This window comes from Lipotes vexillifer, unplaced genomic scaffold (genome assembly GCF_000442215.2).
Source record: "Lipotes vexillifer unplaced genomic scaffold, Lipotes_vexillifer_v1.1 scaffold371, whole genome shotgun sequence".
NCBI lineage: Eukaryota > Metazoa > Chordata > Mammalia > Artiodactyla > Lipotidae > Lipotes > Lipotes vexillifer.
In genome coordinates this window covers 1697497-1714652 of record NW_006786304.1, presented here as the reverse complement: position 1 = coordinate 1714652, position 17156 = coordinate 1697497, and the positions used below count along the sequence as shown (strand labels likewise).

Sequence of the window (17156 nt, the reverse complement as noted above, 5' to 3'; positions counted from 1 at the left end):
CCCCCCCCCCCCCCCCCCATAACTATCGCACACAACGCTAAGGCCACCATTGCTTTTATTTGTTGCTTTGAGCGGAGAAAAAGCATGAGCCGCAGGTGAGCCCGGGCGCTCTCCATTAGCCAGAGCCCCTGATGGTGGGCGGAGCTCAGGGAAAAAGAGAGGAGAGCATAAGGGAGTTTATTCATTGGCCAGAACCCAGAGGATGGAGCCCATTGGTTGGAACTCTGGTTGGAACTGGAACTCGAAGGAGGGTGGATAGAGGCCCCGGTAGACTAAACCTTTATAGGCGGGACTCCGGGAGAAAGGGGAGGGGCAAAGGATGAAGGGCGGGCCTCCGGTGGGCCGGGTCCTCCCTTTGGCTGGGGCTCCAGCAGTCGGCGGCGGGCGGGCGGTGCGCCTACTTCTGGGCGGGGATCATGTCGTCGATGGACTGGCCCTTTTCCAGCTTCTTCTCCATCTCCACCATGAGCTTCACACCATCCACCACCAGCTGTACCTGTTCTACCTCCGACGAGCCCAGCCTATCGGCGTTGGACACGTCGAACACTGAGCCCACGGCGGCCGTGTCCACGCCACCTGCGGGAATAGGAGGCCGGGGCTAAGGAGCGAGCGGAGATGCAGGAGCGGGGCCCGGGACGCAACCCCCGTGCCAACGGCGACTGCCGCATGGACTGAGTGAGTGCCAACTGTGTAAAGGTTAAGTGCACGCAGTTTCCTAAGCGTCTGTCTATTCACGGGCCCACATCTCCGGCTTTAGGTACCTCACCCCTCGACCATCCAGCACGGTGGGTTAACAGAGTTGAGCTCTGGAGCCGGGCTGCCTGGGGTCGAATCCTGACCATCCTCCCCTTTACAGATTGGAAAGTGAGGTCCCTCGGCGGCCAGGGACATACACAGTGTATATTAATTATATAACCGTGATGGTATATTGACTCATCTGAGATAAGGCGTGCTGATGCCTATTTTCAGAGGAAGGAACTGAAGCTCACAGAAGGGCAGCCCTTGCCGACCCCCAGAACTCGTGGGGATGCCCCACCTCCCCTTCAGCCGCCGCAAAGGGCCGGCCCCAGAAGCCGCAGGAGGGGATGTAGGCCGCACCTGTGCCCCGCTTCTGCAGGCGCAGACGGGTGAGGATTTCCTCGAATTTGGGATGCTTGCTCAGGTGCGCTAGTTTCACATGCACGCCTCCACGCAGCCCGGTGCCCAGGTTAGATGGGCAGGTGAGCACGTAGCCCAGGTGCTCGTTCCACATGAAGGGGTGGCCGGCTTTCTTGAAGATCTCCTCAATCTGAGGTGGGGGAGAGGACCCTGGATCAGCGCCGGCGGGCGCCCCCAAATACACCGACAACCCGGACAGGGTTCGCAGGGACAGGGTGTGAAAATGTCAGTAGGGGTAGGATTCTGAGGGGGCGGGTCTGGAAGACCTGGAGGCACGAGATTCTGAGGGGAGGGGCCCGACCGCACAAGTGGTGGCAGGATTCTGAGGGGGCTGGGCTTGAGGACGCCGGGAAGGCGGGTTCTTAGGGGCGGGACTTGAACATAGGGGCGGGGCCTTGGAAAGCGAGTGCGGTGGGTGCTGAGGGGCGTGGCTTGGATATAGGAAGGAGCCTGGTTCCGAGGGGAGGGGCCTCGGAAGGCAGCTGGGGTGGTCACGTGGAGTCGCGCGAGAGGCAGGCACCCACCTTCTGCAACCCCAAGCAGAAGCGGCGGAAAACCTGCTTCATGTTGCCCCCCTTCTCCATGGAGATGACTCGGAGGTGGTCCTCCTCGTTCACCCACACCAGGAAGCTCTTGTTGTCATTGTGCCTAGGTCGGGCGCAGCAAAAGGCTGAGGAATCAGCTCCGCGCGGGAACCCCATTCCCCTGCGTCTTGCAAACACATACCCACCGCTAGGGGGCAGCGAGCCTGAAGGGCAAGAGGTGGGAGCACCTCAAAGTCTGAGAAGCTAACACCTGTAGACTCTAATTTCACTGGACCTGTGGAATCTCGAATCCTGGGATCAGTGACTTTTAGGGTCTTAATTCTTTGGACAACATTATAGACTCTTAGAATCTCAGAATCTTTGAAAAACGGAAGCCAGGAATCAGAATTGATAAATCTTCCCATCACATTGTGGCATCTCAGAAAGAGTCTTAGAACTGTAAAACTCTAGGACCTGGAAATGTTTGAAACCACTGAATCACAGAATCGGAAATTAGTGGAATCTAAAAATATTTAAAATCTTGAAATCTTACAACCTACACTCTCCAAATCTTTTGAAACCTAGGTCCTCAAAACCTTTTAAAATCTTTGACTATCAGAATCAGGGATTCAAAGATTCATGGAAAGCCCAGCTAACTAGCAACAACAGCTGGTAATAAAAATCATACTAATGGCCAATATGAGCACTTACTATATACCAGGCACTTTTTCCAATACTTTACATAAATTAACTCAATTAATCCTCACAAGAACCCCCAAAGCTATGAATTGTCATGATCTCCATTTTATAGATGGGGAAACTGGGGCAGAGACATGTTAAATCGTGTGCCAAAGGTCACACAGCTAGTAAGTGGCAGCGCTGGGATTTGCATCCAGGGAGTCTGGTTCAAGTCTAAGTTTCAAGTTTCCCAAAATGTGACATGCAGACCACAGGGTGGGCAGGGGTGGAAGGCAAGATCATTCTGGATAATTACTCTTATGGTCTTGACTTTGGTGGAAAGTCATGGGAAGGCTGGAGGAGGCAGGGGAGAAGGGGGCCGTAGGGCAGGGGCGCCTCACCAGATGCCACGGGCATCGGGCCAGTCTCGGGCCATGCCTGAAGCCAGCAGCAGCGGGGACACGGGCTTGTCAAATAGGAAGTGGTCATCGATGAGCTGCTGTTGTTCCTTGTCTGTCATGTTCTTCAGAGGATAGTATTTCCCCTTGAACTCTCCCGTCAGGCTGTTGAGGGCTGAGGGGCCGCAGGAAGGAGTGGTCAGCAGCCTGCCCCACCTCAAGTGGGGCGCAGGCCCACACTGCTACCCCTAACGGGCCTGGACCTTGGCCCCCTGGAGGTCCTAAAGACGCCTAAACACTGTGTCTAAACCCAAATTCATGACCCCTCCCCAAAACGTGCTCCTCCCCTGTCTGCCCTGGGAAAACCCACACCAATTGCTCAAGATAAAAGACATGGATTCTCCCCTTCCCGCCACCGAGCCTCACATCCAGTTCACCTGCGAGCAGTAGTGTACTGGTGCCTGCTCCTGCTGGCTGGCAGGACAGGGAGTCAAAGTCTCAGGAATCCGGGAGCCATCAGTAAACATTATTATATTATAGTATTTATAGTATTTGTATATATTCATATGTATTCATGATACATAATAGATATGTATTATGTGTATAATAAATATATATATATATATATATTTTTTTTTTTTTTTTTTTTTTCTGTGGTGCGCAGCATGAATAGGATGCAGATAAGGATTAAGGGGCCTAGGATTGGTGTCAGCCAGGACCGCCACCAGTTGGGGATGGGAGAGGTGGATTGTCGCTGCCTGCATTGGAGGAGCTTTTTTTTTTTTTTTTGCCGTATGTGGGCCTCTCACTGTTGCGGCCTCTCCCATTGTGGAGCACAGGCTCCGGACGAGCAGGCTCAACGGCCATGGCTCACGGGCCCAGCCGCTCCACGGCATGTGGGATCTTCCCAGACCGGGGCACGAACCCGTATCCCCTGCATCGGCAGGCGGACTCTCAACCACTGCGCCACCAGGGAAGCCCAATAAATATATTTATATAATACGTATACGTATTTTTATATATTTTATACATTATTTGTATAATATACCACATAATATATTCTATATCATATACTATATACTATATTATGTTGTTAAAAATAAATTATAAAAACTTACAGTTAAATAAATTATATTTAAAACATAGGGGATAAATACTCAGGACTATCACTTTCTAATGATTTCTACACTTACTATTTTCTACGTTCTTGAAGTTGTCCTCAGCCACTGTAGCTGTATGTGGTGGAAATGCTACATAGCGACGTGCTGCCGCACGTTTCCTCCCGTTGCCCAGCTCTGTATGATGTCACGTGATTGGCTTAAACTTGGCCACAGTAGGAGGGTTTACACCAGAGAAATTGGTAGTTGCTGGCTGCAAATCAGGGCTTGTTGTTTTCTTTGTTTGGATTTTTTTGTTTGTTTGTTTGTTTTTGAGAGCCAATTGTTAAACATTTAGCAGAACAACACTGCCTGCCAGCCCTAAGAGTTCTGCCTCCCAAACATACCCACTCTTTCTCCCCATTCCATAGCTACTCCTCACCCCCATCCCGGACAGCTGCAGTTGCCCCCTCTCAGCCTCTCTCCTACCTTTGCCCACAGTCTGCTCCCTGCACAGCAGCCAGGGGGATCCATGTTAGTCTGAATCTGTCCCTTTTCTGCTCACCACCCTCCCATGCTTTCCTTCTCCCACAGGGTCCAAGCCGTAGGACTCCCAACAGCCCACGAGGCTCTGCACGACCTGGCCACCCACACCCCTCTGACCTCACCTCCTCCCCTCCCGCCATCAGCCACTCGGCTCCAGGCACACCGGTCTCCTTGCTGTTCCTCCAACACACCTTCCCATCCCAGGGCCTTTGCACTTGCTGTTCCACCTGCCTGGAATTCTTCCCAAGGTTGGCTTCTTCTTGGCAGTCAGGTCTCAACTCCTTTCTAACGTAGTTCCCGCCAGTCATTCTGTGCCACAACCTTTGTTTCTTGGCTTCATGGCATTTTGGAATTATCTTGTTCTTTTGTTGGTTTCTGTGTTTCCTCTTATCTCCCCACCAGGCTGACAGCTCTGTGAGAGCAGTGACCTTGTCCATCTTATTCATCACGGGAGCCCCAGGTCCCCACACAGAGCCAGAACCACCGTAAATGTTTGCTTAATGGTTGAGTGGATGGATGAATAGATGGACGAAGATCAGGACCCTGGTGCAGTTGGGTGTCAAGTCTTGACAGCACCCCCAGGCTTCCACCAGGGGTAATGATGCCAGCTGTCAGTCACCAAGTACTCATGACTTACCAAGTTCTTTCAGTGTTTTGGAAAATGGGGGCCCAGGGGAGTCCAGAGACCTGCCCACGGAGGAGCAGAGCCACAGCCGGGGGACCCCGGCAGTGTGCGAGGTGGGAGCTCTCACCTTCCACGGCGAGTTTCTCCACGGCCCGGCGCTCACCGCGGGAGCAGTGGGGGGGCAGCGAGAAGCCCTTGATGCTGCGGCCGGTGCGGACACGGCTGCTGATCACATAGTTGGGGTCCAGGTCATCTCCACCCTAGAGAATGGATGGGGAGCAGGAGAGAATCTCCTGTCCTCACTTCCCTACAACCAACATAACGACACACTTGGTGAAGGTATAAGCAAAGCTCTGTGGAAACGGAGATTACCCCCCTCACCAACACCAGCTGTGCTTATTCCTTACACAACAATTGGTGCTATCAGGTCCTATAGAAATACAAGTGTCCTGTGGAGGCCTGCAAGGGTGAGGCTGGGACTCTCCAGGAGAGGAAGGGCACTCCCAGTGTGAAGCCCTAGTCAGTCGGAAGAATGTATTCTCTCTCCCTCTCTCTCTCTCTCCCTCCCTCTCTCTCCCCCCCTCTCCCCACCCCCACTTCCCCCAGCCCCATCTCCTTGCCTGACGTCATGTCTCTCTGACCCTCTCTCTTCCCATGTCCCTCTGTGTTTCTCTCCATCTCTGTTCGTCTCCCTGTCTCTCTGGATGTCTCCCCCACCTCCTCCCTTCTCATCCCTCTACCCTCTCTCTCCCACCCCTCCCCTCCCCTGGGGGCAACCAACCTTGAGGTTCTCATGGTTGAGGTCGGTCTTGTGCTTGTCGGTGGGTTTGTAGCCCCCGTGCCGGTCCTGGATGATGGGGTCAAAGAGGTCCTTGAAAACCATGTAGGACTCCTCGTCACCAGCCACACAGCCCACGGTCATGATGAAGGGGTGACCTGGGGGGGTTGGGGGGGGAGGTCAGAGGCGCTCGTCCCCAGCAAGGAAGGCCTGGGCTCCTGGGTCCAGTGTAGACTGTATGTGTATGTGCGTGCGCGTGCAAGGGAATTCACTTGACACCTCTGGGTCAGAACTGAGAAGGCTGAGGCTTGGTAGGAATGGGGAGGGAAGGCTGGGAAAGGTCAAGGTGGCATCTGGGGGCGGGACGGGGGGGAGGAAGGCTGCGGGAAGGACAGAGGAGGAAGAGTCTGGGGGGCCAGTTACTAAAAATATTACCATGTCAGAGTCCCCAAATCATGGAATCTTCCCCTAAAAGATTTCAGAACCTTAGACTATCAGCCCCCACAGATAATAAGAGACTTGAGAGACCTTCTTATTTCCCAAGTGGGGAAACAGAGGCCTGGAGAGAAAGGGCCTCTCCCCTCAATCACACCATGAGTTGGGGGCTAAGGCTAGAAGCTGGGCTCCTGCCCAGTTCCACTTGCCCTGGAGGGGTGTCCTTGGAGAAAGAAGCGCAGGGCTTATGATACCCCCTGTCAGAGTCTGAGTGCTCACGTTGTGCCAGGCGCCGCTCCATGTGTACTGATGCCTATGTTTTCCCAACGTGGGTGCCCATTTTGCAGGTGAGGAAACTGAGGCCTGGGAGATGCATAAGCTTCCTCAGGGGAGTCTCACATTATACTCCTGCACATTTAGCGAGTGGTTTACCACGTGCCGGACCCTGTCCCAAGCACCTCACCCATCTCAACTCATCTGTTTCTCACAACAGCCCCATGGGTATGGTCCCCATTTTACAGATGGGAAAACTGAGACCCAGGGAGGTGGGATCGAGGCCTGGCAGGCAGCCTCCAGAGCGCCCCCAGCCTTCTGGTCCCTGTGATGCTCCACCAGGGAGGCTTACCTGGGTTGTCCACACCTGTCTGGATGACATCGTCCAGAGTGAAACCAGATGGTGTCTCCTTGTCCCGAAGCTTCTTGTAGAGCTCAGGGTTCAGTACCTTGGCCATGTGGTTGTTGTGCTTGCTGAGGTCTGGGTATTCCTCCTCAGACTTGAAGTTCAGCTTGTACTTGTTGTGGGTGTTACTGAACGGCATGGTGGCGGCGTGGCGGACCTGGTGGGCAGGGCCGGAGGGGAAGATTAGCTCACATCCAGTAGAGACCAGCCAAAGAACAGAGCCAGGCTCTGGGGTCAGGCAGGCCTGAGGGTCAGTCCTGACTCCTGTGCTGTGTGACTTGGAGCCAGAGGGATCCCCTCTCTGAGCCCCTGCATCTCGACAGGATGTATCAAGAGTTTTGTGTTAGGATCTTAGCTCCACCGCATCCTGGCAGGTGACCTTAGACTAGTAACCTTGCTAGAGACTCAGTTTCTCCAGCTGGAAAATGGAGGGGGGAACCCCTCAAGCCAGAGTAGTAATCATGGCATGGGTAAGAGTGTAGGTTCTAGAATCAGACAGCCTGGCTTTGAATGCCAGCTCTGCCACTTACAACAAGCTCTGTGACCTTGGGTGAGTTGCTTAACCTCTCTGTGCCTGAAAGTACTCACCTGTGAAATGCGGGTATAATAGCATTCACCTCATGGAGGTGTTGGAAGGATGAAGTGAGTTAATTATGTAAAGCACTTGGAATAGTGCCTGGGACACAATAATCATTTTTTTGCTCAGCTATTATTATTGTTGTTATTGTTATTTTAAACTGTGAGGAGCTGGTGAGAAGATGGAGGGTGTTGCTGGCAATGAGTGTGTGAGCAGAAAAGGGACATTCTCTCCATAAAAGTTCTTGGGTGCTCAGTCGAGGGATGAGGGGCAGGGTGGGAGTGATGGCTGGGTGCCTGCCCCCACCTCTGTTTGCTGACACCTCTCCTGCAGGGCACAGTAGAAGAACAGCTCAGCCTCTGAGTTTGACAGAACTGGGTTCAAATCCCATCTATGCCATTTCCGGGCTGTTACTCAGCCTCTCTGAGCCTCTGTCCTCTTTGAACTGAATGCTCCCCAGGGGGTTGCCGGGAGGATTCTTTGAGCTCAAGCATGTGGCTCGTTGAGCACAGGCCCCAGCGTGGAGTTGGGGCCTGATACCTAGAGGGGTGGCTGCTATTATTGTTATTATTACTTTTATCCACAAGACCGAGAAGGAGGAGGGACCCCTTGGTGGTGGTGGTAGGGATGGGATACTCATTCCCAGCTCCAGGAATGGGAAGCGGGTAGGATGGTGGGAAGGAGGTGGGGACCAGGGTGAGAGGAAGGCCAAGGCATCAGGCCAAGGGGGATGGAAACCCACGAAAGCCTTTGGAGTTGATGTCCAGGGTTGGGGATTTATTTTTAGAGTCTGGCAAACTCCTCCTTCCCCGCCGCCACCCCCCACATTCCAGGGGCTCGGCTTGCACCAAGTCAGCAGGCCAGAGACAGGTGGGCCAGGGTGGCCAGGAGGATATGCATTCAGGCCGTGGGGCTCAAGGGCTTTCCACCCAGAAAACCCCCTTCAGAGCATGTCCCCACCCCCATCCCTGCTACAGACAGGCCAGAAGGCACAGAAGCAAGGTTGGTGAGCCCAAGAGACACCAGCAGTCATAGCCCCAGAGCCCCACACACACACGTCACCATGGACCCCCCAGATCACACCGTACACGGACCCACACTCGCACACCTCCAAGCTCAGGGACACACCCAGGATACAGGTACTCATGCAGGAGCCACGGAAAGTTAGACACAAGGTCACACCGTGTGGAACGCCATAGGGACACACAAGGTCACCAATGCAAAGACCCCACAGTCCCTGCCCTCGCAGAGACCCTGACAGGTGACACACAGACACCTCCCACAGTTTATGGCACCCAGTTCTGGTGAAAAACCATCATGAACAAGGCCAGGCCCAAGCCACTTGCAGGGGGTGACAGCTGGCAGCTGTCAAGACTCCTTCCCATTCTGGGAACCCTCCCCAGGACCCTGTGCCGCAGAGATCACAAGTCACAGCCGGGAGTCAGGGGCTCACAGGTGGAGGGGACTCTCTGACACAAGGTCCACCTTGCCACACACTGACCCACCTGTGTGCAGGAGGACACGGGGGGAGGACACGTAAGACTCCTTCCAGAGCCAGCTTGGCCTCTGATTCCAGAGGAGGACCCCACTCTGGACCCCACCCCAAATCTCACCCCAGGCAGTACCTGGCTGGGATGTGCTGGCAGGGGCTGTCTGTGTCCTGGAGGCGACACTGACCCGAAGGAAAGGCCCACAGCCCTGGCCTTATATAGGGGGGAGCCTGGGCTGTGCTATTGGCTGGGAGGGGCTGCCCCCCGGGAGAGGGCTGGAAGGCAGCTGAGCCTCTCACCTCACCGCCCAGGCATCGTGCCCACCCGGAACCCAGGCATGCCTCGCGCCCATCCCCATGGCCTTGTATGGGCCGCCCCAGGGTCTGGGCCCAGACCCCACCCCCCACCCCCGTCACCACCAAGCTGGTCCCCCGACCAAGTGCTGAGTCGGGCTGGCGGGGACAGCTGGCCCCCCGCCGGGGCCACGGGATAGTGTCAGGGAATGTCCCAGGAACGTAGAAGCCACCCTCCCCTGGCCCTCCACTAGGCCACCAGCCTCTCCTCAGCCCCCAGCGGCCTTGACCCCAGCAAACAGCAGGTCCTGAGCCCTAGCCCTGGGGAAACCTTGCAATGGCCCCTGAAGGTCAGGTATCTGGTTTTCCAGCAGAGGAAGCAGAGATCCAGAGAGGCTGTGTGATTTGCCTGCTGTCACCCAGCTACAGGGAGCATCTGACCAAAGCCGAGGTGGGAACAGGGGTGACCTGAAACCTGTGCTTGGATGTACTTTCCTCCTTGGGAGCGGGTGGGAGGGAAACTGAGGCTGGGCTGAGTTGGGGCGGTTCTAACTCAAAGCCAGGTTGGAGGCGGTGGTCACCTTTCCCACGCCAGGCCGCCCGCCTGGTGACACTGGGAGATTTCCGCTGTGGAGGGGACAGGGAGGGACGTGGCCTGCCGGGAAGGGAGGTTATTTTTAGAGCTAGCTCGCTGTGTTCTCTGGGGGACCCGAGGTGCTGGGGATGGGGGGGCGCAGGGGCAGGTGTGAGGAGGTGGGGCCGCCACGTGTCCGGGCTAATTATAACCAGGCATCTCGGGTGTCCCCAGGCCTCGCCTCCTTACAAGGGCAGCCGCGCGTCCGGGAGGCCAGCCCCACCCGCAGGGGAAGGGGGCTGGGTGGCGGCTCAGGTCAGAGCACAGGACTCCCTCGGATCCCGGCTCTCAGCACCTCAACCGTGACGGGGGACCTCAAGGGCCGAGGATGAGATTCTGCGGAAATGGGACGGCGCAGAGGAAACCGCTTCCTCCGCCTTGCCAAGACTTGGGCAAGCGGGGTCAAGTCCCGGGAGGAGGAGGTTCAGGGAGCGCCCGCATTGAAACAAAGAAGAGAAAGTTCCTTTCCCTCTGAGGTTCCTCCCTCCTCCCCGGTCTTCCCCACTTCTTCCCAGGCATAGGGGCACTGATCTAGGGAAAGGGGACCCTCTCTACCTATCCCTACGTTACTATTGGGATGGGGAGCTGCCTAGAAAACTTTTCCTTGGGGCCCAGCCCCTGATCTCTCCACCAACTTCCCCTTCCCAGGAAGGTCAGAGTGACAAAGTTCTCCTTCACAGTTAGGGAAACTGAGGCCCAGAGAACTAAAAGGAACTGGTCTAGAATTATTATGCATTTATCATTTCAACAATTATTTGTTAAGCACTTAATGGGAACACAGCAGAAAATAGGCAAAACCCCTGCCCTCGCAGAGGTGACATTTCAGGGAGAGTAAACAAGTCAATATATGTTCTAATGTCAGGGACAATGGGGCTTTGAAGGAAAGTGACAGAGGGTAAGGGATGAGAGTGATGGCACAGCAGAGATCAGGTCAGACCTCTCTGGGGAGGTGACATCCGAGCGGAGACTGGAGGGAGCCAGCCATGTGGAGATCTGGAAGAGGGACAGCAGGTGCAAAGGCCCTGAGGTGGGAGTGGCTTGGCATATCTGAGAGACAGGGAGATGGCTGGAGGGCTGGAACAGATGGGGCAGAGGGGAGAGTGGGAGGGAGAAGATGAGGTTGGAGAGAAGCCAGGAGCAGACCTGTAGGGTCCTAGGGGCCGTGGAGGAATTTCCATCCCACTGTGAGTGGGATAGGAGCCCCTGAGGGCTATGAGCAAGGGAGAGGCAGGATCCAGCCACATCACACACATCTCAGCCCCCTGGACCCCTAATAACCCCTTGTGTGGACATTTGACATTCCTTTTGGCCACACAGCATCCGAAGCCCTTTCTGTGTCTGGGGAGACCCCCACCCTCTGACCACCTCCTTTGGAGAAGCCAAAAATGTCAGAAACTCGGTTTCCCATAATCCTTTGCAGCAATGGTCCAGTCATGTGACCAGGGCTGAGCCAATCAAACACTCCAGCAGACCTTGTATCATAAGCTCTACCTCCTTTATCTTCTTTGAGTCTCACAGGAACAGCTGGCCTTGGGGAGCATATAATCCCCATCATATATCTTCCTCCCACTCCCAGCCCCTGAGCCCTCAGTCTCCAAGGCCTGTCCATCCCTCCTACCCTAGCTCAAGACCTCCACATTCACTCCTGCCCTAGCCTCCTCGCTGGGCTCCTGCCCCAGTGTTGCCCTGTCCCACCTACTCCCTACTTGCTGACCTCTCCTGCTCAGAACCTGCCATGGCTCCCCAGTGCCCTCAGGATAAATGAGTATTTGTTGACTAAGTAAATAATAGTAGCTTTATCAGTCATTTGGAAACCCCTTCACCCAGCTTAAGCAGAAAGGGCTTTCCTACCAGATATTAGGTGCTCACAAAATTGTTGGAAGGGCTGAAGGAGCAGGCTCCAGGCTGGGCCTCCAGGAACACCTCTTGCCCCAAGAATCATGCTTCCTCTGAAAAACCGGACATGCTAGAAGGAAGTTAGCATGGATATTGAGTGGCCACTCCACAGTCTCCACCCTAACAGTTAACGCTCATGGAGCACTCCTATATGTCAAGTGCTAGGCTAACTGCTTTACATATATTAGCTCATTTAACATTCCCAACAATAAGGCTCAGAGAGGTTAAGTGACTTGCTCAAGGTCACACAGCTGGGAAGGGGCAGAGCTGGGAATCAAACTGGCACAGGGCTGCTGAGAGTGGGTTCAGGCTTTGGTAAAGATAATTTTCAGGCCTCTCAGCAAGGTCAGACAATATTGTCAGCCCAGAGTCTCTTTCTGGGTCTTTAGGCCCTGACACATCTCCTTGTACCCACATCTCCTTGCCCCCTTCACCACCCTAGCAGTCTGGTTTCAGGATTCAATCACTGTATGTGTATTAACCAATTTAATTCTCCAACAGTCCTATAAGGTAGATATGCAAATTTTACAAGTCAAGAAAGTGAAGCCCAGAGAAGTTGAGTCACTCTCCCAAAATCACACAGCTGGGAAGTAGCAGAACCAGACTGGACCGGGTAGTCATTCCCTTCCTGATTCCACCTGTTCATTCTAAAGCCTCATTTTACAGCAGATGGATGCTGAGGCTGGAAAAGGGCAAGGGACCGCAGACTTCTGGTATCTTCAGGTGGCAGAAGGTACAAGAGAGCTTTGTGGGATCTCTCTTATAAGAGCACCAGTCCCATTCATGAGGGCTTCTCCTCCTACTAATACCAAAGGCCCCAGCTATTAATGCTATCACCTTGGAAGGTTAGGATTTCAACATATGAATTTTGGGAAAACACAAACATTTAGATCGTAGCACCAAGATATATTGCTAAGTGGGGGGCAGGGGAGAAAAAGATATATATATATATACCTGTTGCCACAAAAATGCTGTGAGACACACCACCCCAAAATGCAGGAACTTTGAAATGGATGTGGGGTTGAGTGACAGTTGGCTGATTCGGGCTGGGCACAACTGGGAAGCTTTGCTCCATACTCTTATGTTAAAAACAAGACAACGGGCTCAAAATGCTAAGCCCCATGTCACCAAATCAAGACTTAATGACAGTTTCAGCTCTCCGGGAGATGGAATCTTAAACCACCCACTCAGATCAGCACTAGCTAGGTAATCTGCCTGATAGAACCCTGCTGTCCCTAAAGGAAAGTGACCTTGCAATAACCAGCCTGCTTTTTTTTCCGGGTACAACTTTCTTGTTTCTGCTCCCTTCCACCTATAAAAGTCTTTCATTTTGTTTAGTTCCTCGAAGCTCCTTTCTATCTGCTAGATTGGATGCTGCCTGATTCGAATCGATTTTTTTTTTTTTGGTGGTACGCGGGCCTCTCACTGCCGTGGCCTCTCCCGCCGCGGAGCACAGGCCCCGGACGCGCAGGCTCAGCGGCCATGACTCACGGGCCCAGCCACTCCGCGGCATGTGGGATCCTCCCGGACCGGGGCACGAACCCGTGTCCCCTGCATCAGCAGGCGGACTCCCAACCACTGCACCACCAGGGAAGCCCCTCGAATCGATTTTTGCTCAAACTCAATACAATTTTAATATACCTCAGTTTATCTTTTAACACTACAGAGACGTTGTGGTGTGTGGGCCAAAGGGGGAGCAGCCATGCAGGGGAAGCTTTTCTCATGCCTGTGCCTGGGCGCAAAAGGCAACGTTCAAGGCCCCTTAGGTCGAAGCTCAGAACTGGCATGACTGGCACTTGTGCCACTCTGCTATTGACTAAAGTAAGTCACGTGACCACACTCAAAGTCAAGGCCATTGTTCAGTCTACCTCCATGGGTAAGGTTTTTCTCATTTGTGTTTTTCTTAAATGGTCACTCATTCTCAGACACCTACATACAATTCATATCCCTGGAATATCTCAGGAAGGATATTAGAAACTGGTAATCATTGTTGGCTTCTGGGAAGAGTGGGGATCACGGAGTGACAAAGACCTACTTTTCACTCTGTGGTCTTTTGTTCTCTGTGAACATCCTTTCTGACAGCACTTTACTTCTTAAATTAAAAAATGGAGTAAATATAATTCACACTGCTGTATGTTATATGAAAGTTAAGAGAGTAAAAATAAATAAAAATTAAAAAGGGGGGAGGCTTTTTAAAAACTATGGCCAAGAGATGAAAATAGAAAAGCCCCCATCACATCTACCCATTTCCCTGACATGGCAAACTGAGGCCTTAAGTGATTAGATGGGGATTTTGTTGAGTGCCGCCTTCTTTTTTTTTTGGTCACTAGTTAATATGAGTTTATTTGGGATGATTTTGATTTTAGAAGGAAGACAAGTTCAAAGAATCGTTTGATAGAAAATGAAACCAGGAGTTAGTTGTATATGGATGGATGTTGAAAACACATTTATAAGCTGAAAGGTATGACAAATTTCTACCCAGTGTCTCTTTTGTTTTGTTTTCTAATTTATTTTATTGAAGTCTAGTTGATTTACAATGTCGTGTTAATTTCCGCTATACAGCACAGTGATTCAGTTATACATATATATCTATGTATACATTCTTTTTCATATTCTTCAGTTATACATATATATCTATGTATACATTCTTTTTCATATTCTTTTCCATTATGGTTTTATCATAGGATATTGAATATATCCCTGTGCTATACAGTAAGACCTTGTTGTTTATCCATCCTATATATAATAGTTTGCATCTGCTAATCCCAAACTCCCAATCCATCCCACCCAGTGTTTCTTTTTTTCCTTTCTTTTTTTTCTGACATAAGCTCTTTTTATTTTTTTAATTAGCTGTGCTTTATCTTTTTTTTTTTTAATAAATTTTATTTATTTATTTATTTATTTTTGCCTGTGTTGGGTCTTCATTGCTGCCTGCGGGCCTTCTCAGTGCAGTGGATTCTCTTGTTGTGGAGCACAGGCTCTAGGCACGCGGGCTTAGTTGCTGCGGGGCATGTGGGATCTTCCCCGACCAGGGCTCGAACCCGTGCTCCCTGCACTGGCAGGCAGATTCTTAACCACTGCACCACCAGGGAGGTCCCCACCCAGTGTTTCTTAATGGCTACTTCAAAATGAAACAGTTTGAGCTGTTCACATTTGGTTGCTGCATTTTTATTTAATAACTGCCTTGGCCATTTTTCATCTGGTAAAGCAGCCCAACCAGGAAATATTCAGGAAAGCATTACTCACCCTATTGCCAATAAATTAGAACATGGCAACTGAAGACATCTGAGTTTGGTTGGTGCTTGATCTTTTCATGGACCATTAGGAATAATTTCCACAGCGTTCTTGCAAGTGGAGGAAAAAGGTAGAAATGCTAAAAAAAAACTGAGTCCAACAGAGAAGGCGACCAGGGAATTGGTTATGCTTTGATTGAACTAGAGCTGCCTTCCCCCAGCTAGAATCAAGTTCAAATGCTGACTGCCTTGTTGACTGTGGTCTTGGGTGAGGGATTTCTCCTCTCTGAGCTTCAGTTTCCTCCTCTGTCTTTCTTTCTTTTTTTCTTTCTTCTTATTTTTTTTTTTTGCGATACGCGGGCCTCTCGCTGTTGTGGCCTCTCCCGTCGCGGAGCACAGGCTCCGGACGCGCAGGCTCAGCGGCCATGGCTCACGGGCCCAGCCGCTCCGCGGCATGTGGGATCTTCCCGGAGCGGGGCACGAACCCGCGTGCCCTGCATCGGCAGGCGGACTCTCAACGACTGCGCCACCAGGGAAGCCCTTTCTTTCTTTATTTTTCAGCCAAAGAGGCGTCTACTTTATTTTCAATTCTCACCATTACAAGTGTTGGATTCTGCAAGATCATAGTTAAAACACTTTGGTGTAGGATATCAATTTTACACATAACGGCTGGATCTAAAAAGCCAATTTTGGGCTCTGGTGTTAAATTTTATATGGATACATGAATTTGAAATTCAAAAACAACCTAAATGATAAAAAGAACTCATCAATACATTTATATTCTCTATCATAAATGATACATTAGAATTCAACTGTTTTTACATCTGCAAGTCAGATGCTATCAAGCCAACTGCCATGTACAATCCATAATCCTCTTACATTTTTAACTCAAAGACAAATAGGAAGGCTCAGTACATTTTAATTTCCCAAATGTTCTCAGAAAGAATGATCAGAAGCATCCTCCAGTTGTTTGTTTTTTGAATTGTATTTTATTTATTTTTTTATACAGCAGGTTCTTATTAGTTATCCATTTTGTACATATTAGTGTACAGATGTCAATCCCAGTCTCCCAATTCATCCCACCCCCACCTACCCCTGCCACTTTCCCCCCTTGGTGTCCATACGTTTGTTCTCTACCTCTGAAGCATCCTCCAGTTTTCAAACACAGTTGGGTAAATCCATTTACCCCACGGGAACTACCTGTGTGTGTTGTAAGGTAGTAGTGAAAGACTGCGACCCTCTGCGGTAGCGATGCCCTCAACGCGGAAGCCTTGCCTCTTCACTTGAAGCGTGTGAATAACAGGAAGGGACAGAGTCACCTTCATTATTTCCTCAACTATTGGCGTTTTCATAGGATTTTAAATGCCTGATTTCAATTTTACAACAACAATACCAATATTCATTCTGAAAGGTCATCTTATGTTCCAAGTAGCGGATATTAATAACTTCCAACATGATCTCTAGGAACAATTTGCAGTTCTTTTTTTTTGGCCACACAGCTTGCAAGATATTATTTCCCCGACCAGAGATCGAACCCGTGCCCCCTGCAATGGAAGCGCAGAGTCATAACCACTGGCCTGCCATGGAAGTCCCTAATTTGCAGTTCTGAACCATGCTTTGGAAAAACATTTCCAGCAGTCTGTGCAGGATTTATGCCTATTCCATTATGGGTAATAATTGCAGTTATTGGATGTTGCAGGAACTTTAAATTCTTCTGTTGCGAACCTTAAGACTGCTGTGAAAGGTGTACTTTTAGTAACACAGAGTACTTTGTGGGGCAGCTAGCTGAGAGTCTGACGTCAGAGTGATCTTAAAGAAAACCTTTGACGTGGCAGAGCCAGTCCAGAGACCCCACCGATTCCACCGGCTAGCCCCACGTCCTCTGAAGTGCAGCCTGGCCCAGTCTCCTCTTTAGATATGGCAAGTAAGAGTGCCTACCTCAGAGGGTGGCTGTATGGATTCAGGGGCTCTGCTATTCCTTGGCTGTGTGATCTTGGACAAGTCACTTAACCTCTCTGTGCCTCATCTTCTTCACCTGTGGAATGAGGACAATCATAGCAGGTTGGTGTGAAGGTGAACAGAATTAATCTACAAGACAAGACCTGACACAGGGCC

The 17156-nt window shown here is 51.5% G+C and overlaps 1 protein-coding gene and 1 pseudogene across 3 annotated transcripts; both read right to left on the bottom strand.

The window, feature by feature from the left end:
- Positions 1–41: 41 nt before the first annotated feature.
- On the bottom strand, positions 42–9168 carry CKM (creatine kinase, M-type). Of its 3 annotated transcripts, XM_007458535.1 has the most exons (8): positions 9121–9168; positions 6865–7075; positions 5808–5962; positions 5154–5286; positions 2762–2933; positions 1683–1806; positions 1099–1288; positions 42–576 (listed from the first exon to the last, which is right to left on the bottom strand). In XM_007458535.1, exons 2-8 carry the CDS (start codon positions 7055–7057, stop codon positions 398–400), a joined length of 1146 nt encoding a protein of 381 aa, XP_007458597.1. In that variant the 5' UTR covers positions 7058–7075; positions 9121–9168; the 3' UTR covers positions 42–397. The 3 variants fall into 3 exon arrangements, with proteins under 3 accessions (XP_007458597.1, XP_007458598.1, XP_007458599.1); XM_007458536.1 differs by lacking the exon at positions 9121–9168 and having other exon boundaries at positions 398–576; positions 5154–5279; positions 5801–5962; positions 6865–6997; XM_007458537.1 differs by lacking the exon at positions 9121–9168 and having other exon boundaries at positions 398–576; positions 5154–5279; positions 5804–5962; positions 6865–6997.
- Positions 9169–16479: 7311 nt separating this feature from the next.
- Positions 16480–17156, bottom strand: part of LOC103068813 (ubiquitin-fold modifier 1-like) — a 4484-nt pseudogene continuing 3807 nt past the window's right edge.

Coding starts and splice junctions, on each gene's coding strand:
- CKM (XM_007458535.1), bottom strand. CDS start 7,057: ATGCCGTTCAGTAACACCCACAACAAGTACAAGCTGAACTTCAAGTCT. Junction 5,287..5,807: donor TCAACCATGAGAACCTCAAG/GTTGGTTGCCCC, acceptor TCCATTCTCTAG/GGTGGAGATGACCTGGACCC. Junction 2,934..5,153: donor GGAGAAACTCGCCGTGGAAG/GTGAGAGCTCCC, acceptor GCGGCCCCTCAG/CCCTCAACAGCCTGACGGGA.